This window comes from Eufriesea mexicana, unplaced genomic scaffold, assembly GCF_001483705.2.
Source record: "Eufriesea mexicana isolate 0111107269 unplaced genomic scaffold, ASM148370v2 scaffold8420, whole genome shotgun sequence".
NCBI lineage: Eukaryota > Metazoa > Arthropoda > Insecta > Hymenoptera > Apidae > Eufriesea > Eufriesea mexicana.
The window spans coordinates 378,663-401,053 of record NW_016916180.1 but is presented as its reverse complement, the minus strand read 5'-3'; the positions used below and the strand labels follow the sequence as shown (position 1 = coordinate 401,053).

The 22,391-nt window shown below is 43.0% G+C and overlaps 1 protein-coding gene across 2 annotated transcripts in view; it reads right to left on the bottom strand.

Annotated features, from left to right (window-relative positions):
- Nucleotides 1-259: 259 nt before the first annotated feature.
- The window catches only part of LOC108552919 (protein kinase C-binding protein NELL1), a 79,272-nt gene continuing 57,140 nt past the window's right edge, over nucleotides 260-22,391 (bottom strand). Inside the window, exons 2-13 of one of the 2 annotated variants that reach the window (XM_017907607.1) lie at nucleotides 21,165-21,383; nucleotides 13,593-13,743; nucleotides 11,280-11,562; nucleotides 10,974-11,129; nucleotides 10,271-10,493; nucleotides 9,870-10,061; nucleotides 9,023-9,142; nucleotides 8,101-8,361; nucleotides 7,632-8,009; nucleotides 7,264-7,523; nucleotides 6,855-7,097; nucleotides 260-1,349 (exon numbers count right to left, since the gene is read on the bottom strand). In XM_017907607.1, the coding sequence (XP_017763096.1) occupies nucleotides 504-1,349; nucleotides 6,855-7,097; nucleotides 7,264-7,523; nucleotides 7,632-8,009; nucleotides 8,101-8,361; nucleotides 9,023-9,142; nucleotides 9,870-10,061; nucleotides 10,271-10,493; nucleotides 10,974-11,129; nucleotides 11,280-11,562; nucleotides 13,593-13,743; nucleotides 21,165-21,383 (3,332 nt within the window). In that variant the 3' untranslated portion in view covers nucleotides 260-503. The remainder of the gene's footprint in view (nucleotides 1,350-6,854; nucleotides 7,098-7,263; nucleotides 7,524-7,631; nucleotides 8,010-8,100; nucleotides 8,362-9,022; nucleotides 9,143-9,869; nucleotides 10,062-10,270; nucleotides 10,494-10,973; nucleotides 11,130-11,279; nucleotides 11,563-13,592; nucleotides 13,744-21,164; nucleotides 21,384-22,391) is intronic. The other variant, XM_017907605.1, reaches the window with a different exon arrangement.

Here is a 22,391-nt window from a genome sequence, read left to right as displayed (position 1 = left end):
CACACCTAACTTTCCCCGCGAACGGTCGACCATAATCCTCGCTGAACACCGTGTCCTCGAAGCATCGAACTTGACAGACCTAACCTAGATCCAGCCTCGAGTATCGATAATCCCTGCCACGATCTGTCACGAATTCCGGTCGGACAAGCACAGACTATGGACGATAAGACATCCCACGATCCAACGGTACCCAGCGATCCCTGGAAGCTGCAGAAGGATCGATCTTGCCGAAGAAACTAATGTCGTCTTCGTTGTCCATAATGATCGGCAGATGGAAGGATCCGAACGGACTGGCCCATGATTCGTCTCGTGGTCGCGTTCCTCTTGTACAATGCACTCGCTTCCCTCGACGACACCCTCAATTAGACGATCAGGTGACTATAGAGAACGCTTCTCCGCTCGCTCCTACATCGGGCCGCGGCCCAGTTCCCGTGCTACACCCCCTGGAATGCCTTGCCAGTGTTCATTTCTGTCTCTTCTAGCTGTCCACGCAAGCGTCAGCCTCAGGTAGCGCCACTGTCGCGCGCCACGGACTCCCCGGCGTCGCTGCGCCGGTGGCGCCCTCCTGTCGATGACGGTTGACGGTAACTGCTGGCGACCACGCTTTCGCTGATGGCGCTGCTGCTGCTGCTGCTACTGGTCGAGACGCTGTCCGCTTCGGGGTCGAGGCTCGCGCCAGAGGGCACCAGCATCGCGAGAGGCGACGAGGACGACGAAGGTGACGACGAGGATGAGGAGGAGGAGGTAATGGAGGACGCGTTGCCACGCTGACGCAGGCTTCCGAGAGCGTTGTTGGGCGCCTTGGCCCGTTGACGTCGCGACGCAGACGTTTGCGATTTGGCTTCGTACTGGACCGAAGCCTTGGTCGTCGTCGTCGACGACGTCGACGCGGGTGTAGCGCGTTCAGGCGTCGACGACGACGTTGTCGCTGCTCCAGGGGCCAGCTGGTACCTGGCTGTCGGTATGACTTGCTGTTGCTTTTGCTGTGCTTGCATTCTGACGCGGCGGTCGTCCCTCTGTTGCTGGGATGGTTTTGGCAGGTTGTTCTGCAAGCTCCAGTGACCTTTCCTGATGTTGGACCCATCGGCGGCGACGTTGTTGGCGGATGAGGAAGAAGACGAGGCCGACAGGAGGTAGGCGCTGGTGACTGGCATTGCACCAGCTGGGGAGGAAGCGGTAACCGCTGATAGAGTTGCTTCCGGTGCACTGTCAGCCATCGGTGGCCCCGCAGGGCCCTGTAGACCGCGTACGACAGGCTCAGGAACAACGACTGGAGGACGTTGCTGCTGCTCGTTGCTGCCCAGATCGCCAGCGCAGCCGTAATCGTAGCTGCAGCATAGCTGCCCGTCCTACGGAGAGGTTCGTTGGACACTGGGTTAGCCACCGGCGGAACGAACGGGACCAAGCGACTGTGTCATGTTCGCCTGACTTTCGCCCTCTTCCGTTTCTTTTTTATATTTATTTCCTTTCTTTTTTTTTCTTTTCTTTTTTTCTTTTTGACTCTTTTTTTCTTTTTTTTAGCGGAATCTCAATGCGGGTACTCCCCTGACCGCGCGAAAAGTCTTGGTACGCGCGTGCGTGCTGCCATCTGTCGGGTGCGCGGTGCGGTATGGACGAAGCGGGAAATTCAAACCGGGCAACTATGATCGGGGAACCTAGCGATCGTGGTAGGTACGGTTTCGCTTGTTTTTTTTTGCGGATTTCATAATAATAATAACTTCGTATGTTTGGAGGATGAAGTTGAAACCTGCCAAGGACAAAAACGGTGCATTCCTCTCTGCGTGAAACTTGTTCGTATTCGTATATGAACGTGCACGACTACGGTACGATGTTGACAAGTTTGGTTGCTACAGCGAATTTATGATCCCGATACGCGTCGATCTTTCGTGAGGAAGCGTGTGAAGAAAGGATCCGCGTTCTCAGGTCTTCGCGGATGTTCTAGCCAGCCCGGTCGACTCACAACGTTGGTCCAAGACTTTTCGCGTCGCGGGGATACTCAGGTAATCCTCCACATAATATGTAATTCATTGTTTCATGAGAACTGCGGCGTCCCGTCGTGGAGAAAATCCGCGTCTTCCATTAGCCGATGACCCAGGTTCGACGCCCCTTCCTCTCGGTCGGTAAAAATGTTGCTTTCACGAGCACAAATTACAAGAACTCGACTCATCACAATCATGCTCTGACATTCGGGGGACAAAACAATGAATTTCCATAGTATGTATCTGACACCTTAACGACACCGTGTCTAGGTTATCACTACTTTCACCCACGATTCTGGCAGACCGATTTAATCTTCGAATTCTTCACTTGCAATTACGAAATTTGAAAAGAGAAAAGCTAATTATTATTATTTCCATCAATTTCGTACCATTAAATATGAACAATTGTTAAAAAGAATTTGTTTGAACTCGTTCGAGAATGATTTTATAGGTTATGTCGTATAAAATTTATAGGTTAGGTACATCTTATTTGTCGTATTTTCGACCGTGTACCATGAAATTCTATTATCGTTGACTTTTTCCGTATGAAAATTTCATTTTATTTCCATTCTGAAATTTTTCTGCCAGAATCATAGCTGAATAATACTCGATAAACAGAGAGAAAGAGACTCTTGGTGCTTCTATCGAATCTCGAATGCAGATCAGAGGAGGGTGCAAAAGAGGCTCAAGTGTAACGAAACCATAATAACAATAAGAATAACAATAATAATAACAATAATAATAAGAAAGAAAGACAAAAGAACGGATCAAAATGCAATTTGTGTGTGTATGTATGTGTGTACGTGTGCGTGTGTCTGTCACCACGTGCGTCGTGCGCCCCGACCGATACCAAATATTTAGAAAACTCGAAATATTCTTTTTTTTCTTCTCCAATTCAACGAAAGTGCATCTTCGAATGTGCGTTTTTGAATCAAGTGACACGTCAACTGAATTGTTTAGTCGGAAAAAGAGCCGTGGGGTGAGTCGGTGCATGCGAATCATTGTAAACGTGCATTTAGTCATTGTAATTAAAGTGAAGGATCTTACGTTTCTTGATCGAACGATCGACGAAAAAGAAAATCAATGTTCAAATAATAATAACAAATTTAAACCATATATTTCGAATAGTAGAACATTATAATCGAGGAATATCGAATTCAAAAATAGCGACAAAATGTCACATCGTTATTTCGACAATATATCTCTAGGGAACAAAATAATTACCGTCCATCTTCTTTGCGATAAAAAAAAAAAATTAAATAACCCATTTGTCAATTTCCTAATGTTGACTAGTCATTTTTAGAGGCATTCTTTAAAATTAAAAAATTCTTGCAAGAAACAATCGTCTTCGGATCGATCAAGATCATAGTTCTTAATACGAAACATGCGACGTGCTCGCGATTCACCCTTAGAATTAGCACCCTCTTGCTGGGCTGTTGCCATCAGTCTATGCCACACGCTCTCCAAGGAGTCGTATAATCGTATCGACCCCTGTCATATTCGATTTTCTAAATATATCAATACTTCACCGATCCAAATTACAAAAATTCCCGAATTAAAAATCACCAAGAAAATAATAACTGCACCGAATTATTTTTCCAGTGTCCATTTTCGGACCAACTCTACGAACACGTGGCACAGACGACGAGTGGGCGCAACCCGGGGCAAGAATAGGGTGGAAAGACTTCAAGCCTGGTGACCAGCGTGCGGCGATCAACGAACGCAAGAGACCTCTACGAACGGATGAACGGAGGAACACGCAGGTAACTCCCTCTAGTGGGTTCTAGACGAACGTTACAACACAGAAAGTAAAGTCGAAAGGTGGGGGCTGAGACGAGAAGCAGCGGGTAGCGTGGGAGTTGGACGAAGGGGGGTACCAAAAGTGCTACCGGAGAAAGCAGGCAGGAGGGGGACGAAAGCATTCGAGCTCGTGGATGCTAAAACGAGTGGCAAGTAAAACAGAGAGAAAGACGTTAATAATAAATAAAAAAAAGAAGAAGAAGAGGCGGGTAGAGAAGATTATAGGTGAGGTAGAAGTGACGTGATTACCGATGCACACAACACGCGCTATTGCTCACCAATTGGGCGCAGTACGGCACCTGCAAGGATACCCATCGTTAGGCTAGTCAGGTTAGTCATTCACGGCCGATGTGTGTACGTATGTATGAAATGGCATGGAAATAAGAATTTCGCAGCATGATTACACAGCACACGTTTCGCTCTTTCGATGTTAATTGGTAATCTGTTTAACACATCAGCCCATCTCTCCTCGTCGATTCATTCCAGGCGTCGCGAGTAACCTAACCTAACTTTCATGTCGTTTCTCCGTGGATCGTTCTCTATGCAAGCCGATTCTGCGCGCGAGATAAGTATATCCTCTTTCTTTTTTTCTTTTTACATCGTTTCGTCGAAACTTACGACAGTTATGTTTGCTTATCTACGAATTTTTAAGGTTAAGGCGGATTCTAATGAATCGACGAGGTTGAGGTCATGCTACACGTTCCTGTCGCAACAAGGTCGGATCCACTCTCGATTAGACGTTATCAAAACACGATCCATGCAGGGCCGACCCGAAGCAGTGAAAGTCTTTAACACGAGTCTCATGGAAACTGGACAAAAGTTGATCAGAGCTTTACGTCTTGCGCACGCACGATTCTGGTTACTTCTCGCGGCAGTGTTCAATTGGCGGGAAATTCGAAAGGGACCACCGTTCAGGTCTAACGCCAGCTAACGGTTTATTCGACGATAATTTTCCTTTTCGTTAAAGCATCTTGACAATTGATCCATAGAGTGAGCATGGGTCGAAAAAAAAAGAAAAAAATTATACGGTCGGTCAAATCAACTACGTGTCACTACAGAAAATAATAACGATAACAACGATAACAGTAATAATAACGACCTTCGTCTCTACGTTAGGTACAGCACGTGATTACTCTGATCATTGGATAGACATGCATAGTAAATACATATATGTATATACGGTGCCGAATCAGGAATCTCGTCTTTCTCACATAAGGTGAAAGACTATGGTAATAATAATGAACACTGCCGCGTGCAAGGCAGCCAACGAAAAACATTACACATAAGAATAGTCTAGGCTAACTTAGGGACGCCCCTGAACGTGTCTCGTACGCTGGTATTGCAAAGAACAGATAGCTCGAATTGAAGTAATTTACAAGTGGTGAATATAGCGTCAGATATTTCGCATAATGACAAGACTAGCACGACGCAATGGTAGCTCACGCCAAGAGAACGTATTACCAAATAATTGAAACGAGACTTCGTTGAGTCTTTGAAGTAGGGCGTGATTCTATATGCATATAGGTTAGGTTAGACACGAGTTAGGCTAGACTAGAGTCGAATCGACGCTCGATGGACCTAATTGATAGCGTCGGATAGATTGAAATTAGGTTATGTACTCTACGCTCAACTGTAGTCTAGGCTAATTCCAATCTAGACCCGAATCAAATTCGACTAGGTGTTGAGGTTAGGCTATGTCTGAACTAATTATACATAAGTTTCTGTTGGATTCGGTCTAACGATATACTGGACTAGTCTAAGCAGTCTCGTATAAGCTAGGATTAAGTCAAGGACTAAGACAAAAGTGAGGTTACGGGGCTCTCGATGTCATTGGCTATGTACTTCAAAGACTGCGAACGAAGATTCACGACCGCGATTTTTCTCTCGGCGTATGAAAGAGCAAGTTTTTTTAGCGCAGATAGCCTTGCAAAAAGTTGACTCGCGTTATACACACCGCAAAAAATAAATGGCATACTAGAAACAAATGATAGTCAGTATATAGGCACCTTGTATTATACGAGGGTTACCAACTGACACGCTGACAAATGATAGCGAATATAGACGAAAATAGAGAGAAAAAAGAGCGAGAAAACAAGGTATATTCATATGCTGATGTGTGTGACTTTAATCAAACACGTGGCGGATAATTTATTGCAGAAGCGACGAGTATAGTGACATAAATATATCTTTGACTTTCAGTCATTTAAACAACACATAAAATCCGGATTAACGAGGACTATACGAATTTTCTTTTAAATGCTTTATACAGGAAGATTATTTAAAAATTGGCAGTAAGTACAACACCATTGTGTCATGACACAAACTCAGAATGTTAATAGCAGAGTATATTCGTTTCTCAAAGAATTGCATAAATATATTTACAGTTATTCAATGATTTGCACGTGTGTTAAGTTAGTAACATCGATGCTGCTGATTTTCCATGCAAAACGCAAGCAATTCAACGTCCGAATTCATTGCGATCGAAGCACGTGTGAATAGAAGAACGAAGAACGAAAGAAAGACTGTTAAGTACAATGTTAATCCGCCACGTGTGTTATGTACACTAATGTTTTCTGAATGGTCGCCTGCCGCACAGCAACTGGTCGTACCTCGTCGGAACATAGCGAACGCAACTGATTAGACGCATGACAGATCCACGGCTAAATGAAGGCGATATTTAGTTTTTTGTTTATTTACTGACCTTGAGCTCTTGATTTCGCGCGAAAAGAGAGCGCGATAAGAAGAAACTTCTGGCCAAGACGTTACTGAAATGCACAGTGGCGCCATCTACGCAGCGCCATCTGTACAGACCCCATATGAGTCTCGGTAAACAACATTTTACAAGCCTCTGTTCGATGTACAAAAGGACCAAGGAAAAGAGGCATCGCGAGACAATGTTTGAGAAGGTAAATGACAATGAAAATTGACAGATTGACAAGCTATCGTACAGGCCACAGCTTCTTCGCTACGATTCGCAGCTCCCTTCCCTCACGAACCCCCCTATTCTATCCGTATCCTGCGAGACCGACGATTCTTCGGTCCCACGACGTGACCGAGGCCGGACGTCCTCCTTACCTTGCACTCGCACGTGGTGCACTTGTCATGGGGGTCCTGCCAGGAGCTGCCGCTGTCGTGAATAATCCCGGAGTAGCTGCAGGGTCGCGGCCTGGTCAGTACCGAGAGAGAGGTACCATTTCCAGGCATCTCTCTTGCACAGGGATCGTCCTCGCAACGAGGACAACAGTCCCCGTCCTCTGTCACGGGGTTCGAGCAGGTCACCGGTGGACATTCCATCTGCCAGCAGTCTATTTCGCCGTACTGAAACAAACCGTGTGATAACATCATTAGGAATATCAATTAAACTTCATAACCGAGGTTAACTAAAGGTCTAAGTAATCTTAGATAGAGTAGTTGCTCTATACGAGATTGCAAAGTGCTGTTGTTTAAGAAAAGATGGGTTATCTTTGAGGTTATCGGCCATTACCAGGCATTCGCAAGTCTGACACTGGTATATCCATCGTTCGCCACTTCTGAAGACTAGGTGATGAAGTTCTTGGTGCCTACAGGAGGCCGCGGGGTCGCACTGAGGGCAGCACTTGTCCCTGTGACTCCCAGGGGCGCTGCAATCGCAGATAGGATCTCTGCACGTGACGACGCCATCTTTGCAAGTGCATCTCCGACAGGGATTCCCCGCCGGTGCCAGAGTCTCTCCGTTCTTCACTTCTCGATTCTCGAACCAACAACCTGCGAAGGATACCAACATTTCTTACTTCGTTTCTCCGAATAATCCACGAACCATAGAGACTTATCAGCGGAAAATTCCCTAGATAGTTACACGGAAGTCACACTTACTCAGCCTACATTCCTCCATGGTACGATTGTCTTCTCGAGGTGGACAGACGCACTCGTAACCACCTTCGGTGTTGACACACTTGGCACTGGGATGACAGGTGTGCCTCCTCTCTATCGTTTGGTCGTTGCACTCGTCGATGTCAAGACACTGGGTACCCTGAGTGCTATCGTGGAGAGCGCTTCTGTAGCCCGGCTTGCAGCGGCAGTAGTACCAACCGGGCATGTTGAAACAGGTGGACGACTGGTGGCACCGATGCAAATCACTCGCGCACTCGTCCAGGTCTAGCTCGCAACTGTTGCCAATGTAGCCACGTCGACAGGAACACCTTCCCGGCGCCACACACTCGCCGCCATTTTGACAAGTCTGATTGCAGACAGCTGAAGAGAGCAAAGAAGACATCCTCGGATTTAAAACGACTTCGAGATAACATTGGAACGAGATGAAGAAGATATTACGAGACCAACGTACGTTTGCACGTGTAACCGTCGCCAGTGTAGCCATCCTTGCAAATGCAATAGTAACTACCCGCGGTGTTCACGCAGGTGGCGTGCTCGTCGCACGCGTGATGTCCAGTCGCACATTCATCTAGCTCTGCACAGTTGAACTTGTCCACTCTGTGGTAGCCCGGAAGACACTCACACGTGTAAGAGCCGATCACGTTCACGCATTTCGTGTTCGCGTTACAGTGATGTCCCTCGGAGCCACCTTGCTGCTTACACTCATCTACATCTGTGATCAACATACTCGTTTAATCCCTGTAATTCATCTGGACCTTCAGATGACTCCGAAGAACGGACTATAGGTCATGAAGGAATTTCGCTCTATTCGGAGTCACTTGAAGCTCGAGACACGCGTTCTACTCGAGCGAAAGTGACAACGATATCCTCCAAGGTGCAAACGGATGACCTTGGAGTAGACATTTTCATCTTGGAACTGCAGTGACAGAATTACAGAATTACAGCGACATTACAACGACCAGCTGTCATAAAATTCTCGTTTCAAATTCGTTCGACTATCATCACGAATGTGGAAAAAGCCATGTCAGAGAATGGACGTAAAGTCGATTCCAATCTAAATATCAGAGAGACACTGTCATGGCACCGCAATTCTGTAACCGCAATCGCCGACGATCTGGCTGTTCGACACGACCGTGGGCAAAGCCACGAGCAAACAAACAAACGTCACATGGGCCACGTGTATGCCAACATAGATCTGCATATTTCATGGCGGTGAATCGATCAATGGAAACGTCCCGATCGACCCGCCATCTCGACGAGCTCGATCGAACCGTAGGTTGTTAAACTGCGTCGCGGAAGAAAGAGACAGAGGAAGAGAAAGAGAGAGTGAGAGAGAGACACACAGAGAGCAAAGTTAGAGAAGCATTAGGTACCGTGACAGTTATGACCGTCCCCTTGGAAACCGATATCGCAGTGGCAGGCGTACGTTGTCTGCAGGTTCAGGCAGGACGCGTTAGCGTGACACTTGTGGCCCTTCGCGCAGTAGTCCACCCCTGGTTAAATTGGGTTAGCCAGGCGGATGCAGAGACAGTTAGAACATTCGATTATTGGCGTTGGATCAGACGGTTAGTGTCGTTTTCGTATACTTTTCGACCTTGGGTTTTAGTTTGATCGCCTGTCATGCCATTCCACGTGCTTTTACAGCGAAATGGTTATTACACGGCAGTAGCAGAGAATAGGGATTTTCGTCTAGGGACTTTCCGATGTAACGTCGATACTATTAGAATGGCATGCATAGCTCTTTCTATTGTTATTTCGCAGAACTTGGCAAATGAAAGTTGAATTATAATATCGAGTACAACACTTGGCAAAATTTTAATATAGATATTAATTTTATACTAACTGTATGCTATATCCGATACATTATAAACAGTATATAAATAAATATGAAAAATAAATAGTTCGAGGCAATTCGATATAGGTTAGGTTGATCTACGTGGTTTTCGACGTAGTCTATGTTTTTGCCACGGGTTGTATGACCGATAGGTTAATCACGTGATACGCAGATTGACGTATTATAAATGGCTCTAATCGGAGTATGGAGGAAATAAAGAATGACACTATGCTAATCAAACGTCATCCTCGTCTGACAAACATCATCCCGGTTTACTATGAATTGGGCGTTGATAATTTGCTTTAAACATCGTAGCATGTTGATCAGGGTGACGAATATGATGAAATAATTGGCGATTCGAAATATACCGGTGAAAATGACCGTACCTGGACAGAACTTGCAGCATTCCTCGGCCACGCTGATCTGCTCGCTCGGTGGACAGGGCAGCGGCGGACATCTTGTTTCTGTGTCGAACCTCTGACAGGTGAAGCTGCCGTCGAAACAGTCGCACTCTACGCACTGTTTCGGCGAGACTTTCTCACCGTGATCGTAAATCACTCCGTGCAGATAACATTGCACTGGAGGCAATTATTGATCACAGAACGTTAATAAATAATATATTAAAAAAAAATTGAAAGCTGCTCTGAAGCTATAATGTTCCAAAAATGTTTCAATTTAAACGATTCGCTGGACAACAACGTTCTACGAACGTGATATACGAGCAAAGAGGAAAAATGAATACACTTTGGTATTGTGATTCTGAATCGAACGGTAGTTCAGTACTCACTTAGGCAGATGGGACAGCACTGTCCCTTAGGAATGACGGGATTCTTGCAGGTGACGGGAGCGCAGGGTGTCGGCCTGCACTCGATCTCCCCATGAACACAGGAACACTGTTGGCAATCTTTCTCCCAGGTCGCACCATCCTCGTGGACGGTGCCGTTTGCCCTGCATGACTTTTGGCACTCGCACTCCTCCACTTTGCTTATCCTGCCCTCTGCAGCGGCTAGCTAAAAGGAAGGACGTGAATGAGCGAAGACCAGCCACGTCTAAAAAGCAAGAAAATCAAGCCACGAAGTAATCCCGACTATGATGGAACGGTCTACTTAGTAGATACACGTGCCACCAGAGGGCAGAGCGTTGTTATAACAAGTACTGTCCATTGACGAGATGGCTAATGGCCGGGATGCTGGACCTAATTGATCACTGTAAACGGTCCATCTTCTCTGCAAACATATTTACACAACCATAAGTGTAGGGTACACGAATTCTCATGATTCAAATGTGATCACACAAAATCGAATGTATCGACGTGTAGTCATAGTTAACTGACAATGGAGTCGACGGAGTCGGGTGCTAGCCATCTTCTCATCATAGGACAGTACTGTTATTGCTACCGTGATCCGAATCGACACGATGTTAAAGATAATAACATGACGACATCTAGTATCCGAAGTAATCCTTCGTTCTAAGTGCCTAACACTACTCACCCTACGCGTCAGCTCGTTGAGGTTATGCATCAACTGTTCCACGGTGTTTTGTAATATAGAAAATTGACCGCAAGTGGGACAAGAAGAATCGAGCTGGGGACACTGGGAAAGGTAGCCATGGGGGCCTGGTATCAGCTTCACATCCTGCAAAGCACCCTGTGGCGCGACAATCGTACGAACTTATCTCAGTTGATTGAAATTTCGAGGTCTTAGGAAATTAGAATTACTCTCGTGTTTATCGAGGTGATAATTAAAACCGGGCCGAGGGGGTGCTGGGCAACGGGGATTAAGAAAAGGAGGTCGTACCTTGAAGAGAAAGTGCCTGACGTTCCTCTGCCCAACCCAGAGCTGAAGCTGTGGCAGAGTGAAATTGGTGTCAGGTGGTCCAGGCCTAAGCAGCCGCCTGTACAAGGGATGACAGTCGACGAGCAGCTCGACCTGCGAGCCGCTTACGCTCAGGGCGACCCTGTGCCAGGCGCCGTCGGCCAGACGGAAAGGAAACGCCTCCACATGGACGCTGCCGTCCCGGCGTGATACGTAGTGAAGTCGAAGCTCGTCCTTACGGCCGCTGCTCTGCAGCTCCAAATATCTACGAGTCGACAGAAGATATTCCGAGTCACTCGAGTTACTTCAACGTAGCCATCTTGGACCCCTGCATCTTTAAATTACCACTTGGGCTGATTCGAAATAAATTTTCACTAATGTACCCTGTTTTTCTGCAGTTATAGGTTAGATTTACAGTGAGCGTGGATATAATTTCGTTGGACATTGCTAAGGTTATGATATTAAATCTTTGTTACTAGGAATTCACTATATTCTAGTAGCATGATAATATAGTATGTATAGCACTGGTTACATAACTGTTTAGGTTATGTTTAGATCCAGCGTCGATATAATTAGAATCAAAGTGAACTAGGGTTTTGAGATTGCGAGGTTTCTGTCGCTAGGGACTTACTAGACACTAGTTACTTGATCGGGAATTATAAAAACTCCCTGTTGTTCTGGTATCTTGCATTTAATTTTTATTACTACAAATTCCCTATATACTGACAGTATGGTACTGACTACATAAAGATATAGGTTATGTTTAGATCGAGTGTTATTATTATTAGAGGCAGAGTGTACTAGGGTTATGAGACCGCGAGGTTTCTGTTACTAGGGATTTACTAGATACTAGTTACTTGATTGGAAATTATAAAGACACTCTATTGTTTCGATATTTGGGCCTTTATTTGGGTTAAATTTCGATCAAACGTTCATAATTTGATCGGTGTTAGAGATGAAGTCACTATCACTAGGAATTTCCCAGGCATTGCTTACTCGATCGCGCGAAATTGTTTAATGGCAATCTAACGGTCCAAGTGACTCGATAACGCAGTTGCAGAATGTGGTACACGAACCGTGTCCGTGGGTCGATTAAAACCAGTTTCAGCCTCTTAATTAAAACGTGTATATGGAATTAAATAGATTACGTGATCGAATCAGGAGGGAGTTGATGGCGTGTGTGTATCGCAATTTCCGCTCCACGCTTATCATCTATCACGGTCCCTAATGTGGAACACATCGGAATCTCCCTAATAATAAAACTGACATCCCAATTCTTCTCTTCTCGGCGTCTACCACTTTTAATAAAATTCTAACCTTACCTTATCAACTAATGGACGAATGCGAATAAAATATCACAGCAGCAGGATACCTTGACCTAGACAGACTTATACACTGACCAAGAATCGATCAGAGGCCTGGTCTAACCTCCATGCAGCGAAAATCCCTAGATCCGATTGCACAATTCGGTGTAGGGCCGCGCCGAATCAACATTTAATTCCACTTAAACTCGGACAGTGGTTTCTGCTTCGCGAAGCGTGTTAATTACTGCCTAAATACGCGGACACGTAGGTGCATGCATCCAATTTGTGTCAGCCAGGTCAAAACGACTAGACTGTGCTACTCACGTGCCAACAGAGGGTGCGACTACTTTGAGGTTAAGTGCTCTCCTTCGTCCCGGCTCAACAATTGACACAGTAACTTCCTTAACACTGGCTTTCCTACCTTTTTCAGTTCGTCGATTCTATTAGAGCCGGCTAACTCGTTCTCCGATCGTAACTGCGCTTCGATCGTCGAGCACAATGCGAAAGGTTAACCATTTCTGGCTAATATTTGCCCTCTTTTTACCCTATTCCCTCGTTCCCGTGGAGCAAAATATATACCGGGCAAGCGAGCGACTATTTTGAGGCTAGACCTGGTCAAAAGTGAGGTTAGGTCCAAACAGTAATAATTTATTCGATCTACTTGTGCTCTGATATCAGTAAACTTGGATCCCAAGTATCATACTCGAAAAATAAGAAAGGAAGGATGTTCTCTTCTCTTAAAATATTTTTATAAACATAAAAATAGGAAATACTCTTCTCCTGTCCTCGGTTCCCTATCGGTGGATTTATATTTCGTTTGAAAAAGAAAATCTAATATTACCGTGAAAATAAACGAGTGATGGAAAGCAGAACAGAGGCATAAAGGATTTTACACTCCGTTCTGTTTGTGCATTGCTCGGACGCCACGGTGTTAGGGTTCGCTTTGAATCGCGAATGGAACGAGAGGAATGAAATTACGTGTGATCCCTACCTATTGTTCCCATGTGAAAAGGCGACGATCGTCCCGGAATTGGCCTCCTCTTGTCGCAGAGCGGCTGCTATAGTGAATTCCGGAACCCGCCGGAGTAGCGTGGCCGCTCGTTCGAAGCTCGCCTCGTTCAGTCGGAGCTCCCTCTCCTCGCCTGAAGTAGTAAAAGTCAATCATTCCTGCGACCCACTCCGCCATTTCATAATATCTCTGCTAATAACAGCAGCAATGTATTCCATTTCAAAAAGATATTGCAACACTCGAATAAAGGATACCGGAAGAACTATAATTTCGTTTCACTCGCCCTATGATGATCATGTTTCGTCATAGATTAGGTTAGGTTAGATTAGCGGTGATTTAATTTTGGCAAATGTGAGAATGGAAATCATGGGAATGGGAATGACTAATTTTAGTCATTCGGAGGGTTTAACGAATGACGGTAATAGTGTACGTTTAGGTTAATTCGAGTAGCGGTGGCCATTGCTACTGTGCTGCCCTCTATGCGGAGTTTTATAGATGGCAGCGCAGTGGACAGATCACTAAAGTTCCGTAGAAACGATCCATTGTAGAAGCCCAACAGGGTTTGGTAGAAGTTTGAGAACATTGTTGGGCTCGACGACAAAAGACTCGGCAGATTTCGCATGTAGGTCAACCGAAATTTTTGGTGGGTCGCATCGATTTGCCCGATTCACGGTTCCTGCTCGTACAGCTACGTAATCCCGGCGACATGAAAATTCGATTGGTCGCAGTTATCGGTTCCATTACGCCCATGAAGTTGCTCGCCAATTTTCCGAGCCTTTGCGCAATTTAGATATATTCGCAAATCCGCAAACGATCGCGACGTTTAATTTCTAGGTTAGGTTTAACACGGTTCGGCTTGGAATATCTAATCCAGGGGTTTATCATTTTCTAATACTTCTCCCGGGTTTCCATTTATGTAGGAAACAACAAATTAACCGATACCGCTTCGACACTTGCGTGCATTAACTTCGCTAGAGTGGTACTGCAGTCGCGCCATCTAGCTACGCCGCCTGTAACGAGACACCCCTAGCGCCGCACGATGCCCCATTAGCTCGGATAAGGCACATGCGATAAAGTTTCTCTGGAAGCGCCATAACGCGCGGTTCACGTGCAAAATTGATCCTTCGTCCTTCGATTAAGCGTACTAGCGGGATTAATTGTTCGCGTGGGCCGCGCCAGCGGACCGTGTAATCCGTCGGGGCCCGCTGCAATTGCGGACCGGCTTGAGAAGCGTGTGCATCGCCGCGCATGCGCCAGGCTTCCCGCGTGGGCCTCGAGTTTCAGACGCGGTGTACGAGGCTTAATAAAAAGTAACCGGACACCAAGGGCTGTAATGCGTAGTCGAGGACCATCGAACTTTATACCGTGTTCAATTATCCACGTCCACACTTCGTTAACGAGTAAATGCACGTAACAGACCCCTTCGACCCGTACGTAATCGTTCTACGCCAACTGGTACACGTATCGATGACTCCTAGTTGGTGGTACTGAACCGATGTTTAAGTAAAGGCAAAGATAGTACGCTTAGGGAGCCTGATTTGAGGTTATGAATGCGGAGCTTGGTCTGAGAGGTTATGTTCACCTACGAATATATAACTCGTTCGAAGGTTGGGATAATATGACTGAAAAGTTAGGTTAGGTTTGTTCATAAGAAGATGGAAGTTTGATTTATGGAGTAACCATTACTGTGCACAATGTTAATTCTATTTTATAGAATATCCTAGCTTTATATCCTACACGCAAGTTATCATACACCTTCTTTTTCATACCTTAATTCGTTAAATAATAATTCTGGCCACAGCATGAAGTCTACGATACCTAGTAAGGATACTCAAACTGAGAAATATTAAACTAACCTCAAATACTAACCCATCGAAATTCATTCCGCATGGAACGCCATCTATGAGCAGAAAACTCGATGAGAATTCCCAACATATACCAGAGCAGGAGACAGAACGAATTAATCATGGAACTGCGTACACTCGAAATCAGCATCGCAGAAGAACGATCAAAGGGGGAATCCCAGGCCGGTGGCAAACATTAATTTAGCATCTGCGAAGATGGTCGGCGAGAAAGTTATTCGCTTCGGAAATAAACAGCATATAGATTAGATCGGGCGTCCCCACTGAAGGGAGAGACATGGGGTCGGACAATTTTAGGACCAGAGTGGTCTGGGTTCCCCATCGGACTACAAAAGGGGATCGCGAAATCTTGTTTTCCATGTTCAGAGAAAACTCTGACACGTGTCTGCGAATATCGTTCGCGTCCTTTGTTCGGTGATTACAATGGCCTTCCAATTCGAACTGAATAAACCGAGTTTCAGGGATGCTTCTTCCTCTTCCTCCACCGACTGTCCGAAAGGATATTTATCGAGGGTGAACACGTGACGAGGAAAATAAGACCGGGACCAAGTGAACGGACACGTGTGCAGAGGTTAATGGAAAAATAATAAAGCATCCACGCGGAACATATTTTTGCAAACCATCGCCCGTGATTAACTACCCACGTTTGCATGAACAACCTAACCTCGCGAATAACGATATACTCCACCATAGTTCCATGGATAAATTACTTCGTATCTTCAAACTTTTATCCAGCTTTCTAACCAATAGATAAATTAAATTAACGAACAAAATATACTTTGTTAAAATTTCAATGTGTCAGATATTCCCTGAAAAGCATAGAATTAGATACCTAATTAATTCGAGGAAGATAATAAATTGATTTCTTCTTTCTCGAACCTAACCTCAATCTAACCTCAGTTACTCAACCTAGAGTTGACTATCATGGTGAAACATTTTCAATGTTTAAGATTTAAAATTTCAATATGTCAGATTTTCCCTGAAAAGCATAGAATTAGATAACTAATTAATTCGAGGAAGATAATAAATTGATTTCTTCTTTCTCGAACCTAACCTCAATCTAACCTCAGTTACTCAACCCAGAGTTGATTACCATGGCGAAACATTTTCAATATTTAAAATTTAAAATTTCAATATGTCAGATCTTTCCTAAAAAGCATAGAATTAGATACCTAATTAATTCGAGGTAGATAATAAATTGATTTCTTCTTTCTCGAACCTAACCTCAATCTAACCTCAAATACCCAACGCAGAGTTAACTATCATGGCGGAACATTTTCGACTGAAGCTGAGGGATGAAATAATTCGTGGTTCTTAAAGATCCTGCATCTGTAGTACTGAATTCATAAACCACCCCAGTGAACCACCCCAGAACCTTAAAAATGGCTATCGCAGCTAGTGTGCCAAAAACTCACGCTACCCTAGGGACATTTCACTCGAACAACAGCAGTGATTTCAGCTCGTAAAGACTTCTTCAGAAGACACAGAAGCGACCGAGAACGGGGCTGCAAGGGGTTGCAGTGACGAAGGAAAACGTTAGAGAGAAAAAAGGAAACAAAGAGAGGGAGAGAGAGAGGGGGGAGAGAGACTTCCCTTCAGTTCGAGGTTGCAAACCGCAGAGAACGTTCGGTTACTTCCGCGAAACCATCGACAGAGGGTGCAGGCCGGGCCGGTAATTGAAATTTCTTTCGGGGAAACCCCTGCTGACGCCCTTGGGCCAACCACCCCCGTTCTGCTCGCTTTTCGCGGACGTTGCACCGTCGCCCACGCTTTTAGCCACGGCTGTGTGCACGTTTCTCTGGCGTCGATCGTCCGTGGGAAGGGGAGGGTGTAGCATTTATTCGCTATACAGGGTGTCACTAAATACACGATTTTTTACCACACATCGAACAGGTCGTAAGTATTTATCGAATACCATTTATCTGAATTTTTCTATTCATTCACTGTATAATTAATTACGGTTATTTAATTTCGTATTTCTATTTGCACGTTCCTTTTTTATGAAATTTATTCTTTTTATATTTAGGGGCACACTATTGTTTCTAAATTTTTCTATTCATTTCCTTTATAATTAATTACGGTTATTTAATTTTGTATTTCTATTTTCATATTCCTCTTTTATGAAATTTATTCTTTTTATATTTAGGGGCACGCTAATGTTTCTGAATTTGTCTATTTATTCACTTTGTAATTAATTACGATCATTTAATTTTATATTTCTGTTTGCATATTCCTCTTTTATGAAATTTATTCCTTTTATACTTAGGGGTAGACTAATGTTATATCAATTTCGTTTTTTATTGTTTGATTTAATATCGTGAAAAGTATTTTTACCTGTTATTTAATTTTGCATTCCTATTTGCATGTATATATATTTTTTTTTATTAAATTTATTTTTCATGCATTTAGGAATAGTCTAATGTCATATTAATTTCCTTTTTTTTAGTTCTTTGCTTTAATGTTGCAAAAAGAATTTTTATTTGTGGTATATGAACTATAATTAGTTGTTTCACGAGTATCGATATTTTTTGAAATAATAAAAGGTAATTAAAAAATTGTGACAGTAATTGATTAACATTAGAACTATGGAAGAAGTTAAAATGACTTATTTTGGACTTATTTTTACAGGTTCTGAATTTTTATTGAAATAGGAACGTTATTTTGCATACTTTTTCATTTTCATTGTGTCATTTTCATTATTATCATCTATCTGTATTATTTTTCAAAATTCTCAAATTTGACGTACGTTCTAATTAATTGTGATGATTTCTAAACGTGTAGTTGTCAAAATAACGTAAGGAAGAATTGCTCGACACTTGGTATATAATTAAATTGAACCGAAAATGCCGCGAAAATGCCGGGTCAAAAGGTTCGAAACTCGAAAGGACAATCGATACTCGCAGGCCACGAGGGAATTCCCTCTAGAGGTCTGCCAATGGAGACGACGCGGCTATGAAACTGTCCTTTCACAATATCGATTAATCGGTCGTTATGTAACCATCACGGCTCAACTGATCAGCGCCAATTGTTTTTCCACTTGGTCACTCACTGTGACGATTTATTCCGCTGCAAGCAATTAAAACGCTTTTTCGAGAGCCATTGAGAAAATTTCACACACAAGAAGACTTCACTGACGAGTAAAATTTAAACAAAAGGCAAAATCTGTGCAATTTAATGCCTACTGCGAATCTTTAATCTATACTTTCCGTGAATCTATCCATTCGCTATACATAACCTCAAAGATAACACGGTCACGCCCTCTACTACGCCTGATCATACGTTATATTTCAGAGAATCATTTCAATTAGTATTCTGCTTCGTTCCTAAGTATACATCATCCTCAGTTTTAATACTTTTCCATTCTATCCCCTACAATTAAAAATAATATATATGTATTTAAATTATAGCAACCTTTTGAGGCCACTGAACGAAGATTATTAAGGTTAGAAATAGGGTTAGGACTAAAATTCATATTAATTTCCTTTTTTTTAGTTCTTTGCTTTAATGTTGCAAAAAGAATTTTTATTTGTGGTATATGAACTATAATTAGTTGTTTCACGAGTATCGATATTTTTTGAAATAATAAAAGGTAATTAAAAAATTGTGACAGTAATTGATTAACATTAGAACTATGGAAGAAGTTAAAATGACTTATTTTGGACTTATTTTTACAGGTTCTGAATTTTTATTGAAATAGGAACGTTATTTTGCATACTTTTTCATTTTCATTGTGTCATTTTCATTATTATCATCTATCTGTATTATTTTTCAAAATTCTCAAATTTGACGTACGTTCTAATTAATTGTGATGATTTCTAAACGTGTAGTTGTCAAAATAACGTAAGGAAGAATTGCTCGACACTTGGTATATAATTAAATTGAACCGAAAATGCCGCGAAAATGCCGGGTCAAAAGGTTCGAAACTCGAAAGGACAATCGATACTCGCAGGCCACGAGGGAATTCCCTCTAGAGGTCTGCCAATGGAGACGACGCGGCTATGAAACTGTCCTTTCACAATATCGATTAATCGGTCGTTATGTAACCATCACGGCTCAACTGATCAGCGCCAATTGTTTTTCCACTTGGTCACTCACTGTGACGATTTATTCCGCTGCAAGCAATTAAAACGCTTTTTCGAGAGCCATTGAGAAAATTTCACACACAAGAAGACTTCACTGACGAGTAAAATTTAAACAAAAGGCAAAATCTGTGCAATTTAATGCCTACTGCGAATCTTTAATCTATACTTTCCGTGAATCTATCCATTCGCTATACATAACCTCAAAGATAACACGGTCACGCCCTCTACTACGCCTGATCATACGTTATATTTCAGAGAATCATTTCAATTAGTATTCTGCTTCGTTCCTAAGTATACATCATCCTCAGTTTTAATACTTTTCCATTCTATCCCCTACAATTAAAAATAATATATATGTATTTAAATTATAGCAACCTTTTGAGGCCACTGAACGAAGATTATTAAGGTTAGAAATAGGGTTAGGACTAAAATCTCTAAAATCTATTTTCCCTGTTGTCATTTAATTAATTATTAATTAAAATTATTACTTAATATGTGCTACATTAAATATACGCAACACTTATTGTATATTATATATTATTTTTAGTATATTCGTGACGCTAACCACCTCCAAATATAATTTTCCTTGAGACTGTAAAACGTGCCCGTATTTCCAATGCCGGATACGGAAAACAAGGCAAGTGGCACGCGATACACAAAAAGCAATAATCGACTTTACAACCCGCGATGATTACCGGTCGCAAAACGCCACAGGAAGATAGCTGGCGGTCGAAACGACCCTCCGATATGCAAACAGGGCTGTATTCGGGTTAAGGGAACCCCCCACAGGAACGGGTTTCGGTTCCTGGGCTACTCGTGAAATTTACTGCTCCCCGTGCAATCTGCACGCAATACCGTACCCCGGTGTAAATTGCACGAAATGATTTACGCCCGCTTTACCCACGTTTAGGTTGGCCTTTTGGGCAACATTGCGACAGGTCGTCGAATTTTTTCGTCGAGGTTAGGTTTCCGAGGGTCAGCGTCGAAATTATATCGAAAGGGACGAGATACACTTCGCATTCTCTTTGCCGAGTCGAGTACATCCCTTTTTCCGTGAGTCAGCGTGAAATGGAGCAAGCACGAGATTGACTTTTGAGGTTAGGATTTACCTGTACTTAACCTCTCGACGTCGAGTGACTTTCTGACATGCTATGTACTTTCCATGTCAATGCACAAGGAGAAACACATTCTCGCGTAGTTCCTAACCTCTTATTTTCTTTTACCAACGTGTATTTAAAAATTCAAATAGATTCATGTAGCATTTACGTACTATATAATTATATAAATATAACTTCTCGTAATCTATTATACTTATATATATTTATAGTCTTCTATAGTTTCCTCAAATTGTAATGTCGCGTTAAAAAATGACTTCGAAGGTCTAGGGGAAGAATTATTGCGGTTGTTAGGTTAGGTTATGCCTAACTGAGTTCCGCGCATGCGTCAAATCTGGTTCAAGTTTACGATCGAGTGTGAGTCAAGTTTAAATTAATCAGGAAATTTCGAATTTTTATTTCGTTGGAAGGAAGTTAGGTTAAGTTTAATCACAATTGTATCGTTGTCCTAGGAATTGTCATCGATAGCAAAATTTGCACAGAAGCAACGCTTACCCTGAAGATAATAGGCTGGCTTTAACCTAACCAGTCCTGGCACCTGTGTAACACCCTGCCGCGTTGTGTTGTGCAGCTGTAACGCTGCCAAGAGGTCTATGCCTCCACCAGGATCGCTGCCTGTCCTGGATCTCGTGCCCAAGACACCGGTGCTCTCCTCTGTTACGCCAACAGTGGCCACCGCCGTCTCTTCCTCTTTTTTGTTTGTCGTGCCAGACACTGTAAAACAAACCGAAACATCGTTCGTTAAACGTTTCCCAACACTCCACAAAGGCAAGTCATAACATGAAATTGATTTATGAACGAATTCATCGCTCTTGGCCACGTGATTGTATACACGACGAATCGAACGTTTGTAACCTGTTTATAGAGCCACTGACAAATGGGACTTGGGCTTTGAGCGGGATTTTTGATGAACATCGTATGTCCAGGACTGTTTGCCAAGGGGTTTATAAATCGTGACGGTAGTTAAAAAGGTAGTTCGTAATTTCCCCGAAAAAGAACTCGGCAATTTTTCAAGACGTAAAGAGAAGCTTCTTTATGACCCAAGAAATTTAAAATACCGATTTCTTAGGAAGAACATTAACTTCGAAAATTAGAAAAGAGACTACTGAATGCAGAGATCATAAAAGACTAGTTCCAACGGAAATCACAATTAACAGCTTTGAAAACTCTGAAAAGAAATATCGAATTATTTTAAGACCCCATAAGACCAAGTTCTTTTCAAGTTGACAGCTTCAAAATTAATTTGGGAAATTAAAAAAGAGACTACGAAATACAAAAATCATAAAAGACTAGTTCTAACGGAAAGAAAACTCAGTTCCAACGGAAATCACAATTAACAGCTTTGAAAACTCTGAAAAGAAATATCGAATTATTTTAAAACCCCGTAAGACCAAGTTCCTTTCAAGTCGACAGTTTCAAAATTAATTTGGGAAATTAAAGAAGAGACTACGAAATACAAAAATCATAAAAGACTAGTTCTAACGGAAAGAAAGTCCAGTTCCAACGGAAATCACAATTAACAACTTAGAAACTCTAAAAGGGACTATCGAATAATTTCAAGACCCATTGAGACCAAGTTCCTGTCAAGATGACAGCTTTACAAACCGCATAAAAAAATGTAAACCATTCGAGAAACCATAAAAATACTACTGTATCCCATAGAAAAGAATAACTCTTCCAAAAATTTCTCGAACCTCGCGATTAAAACGAATTCCCACGGAA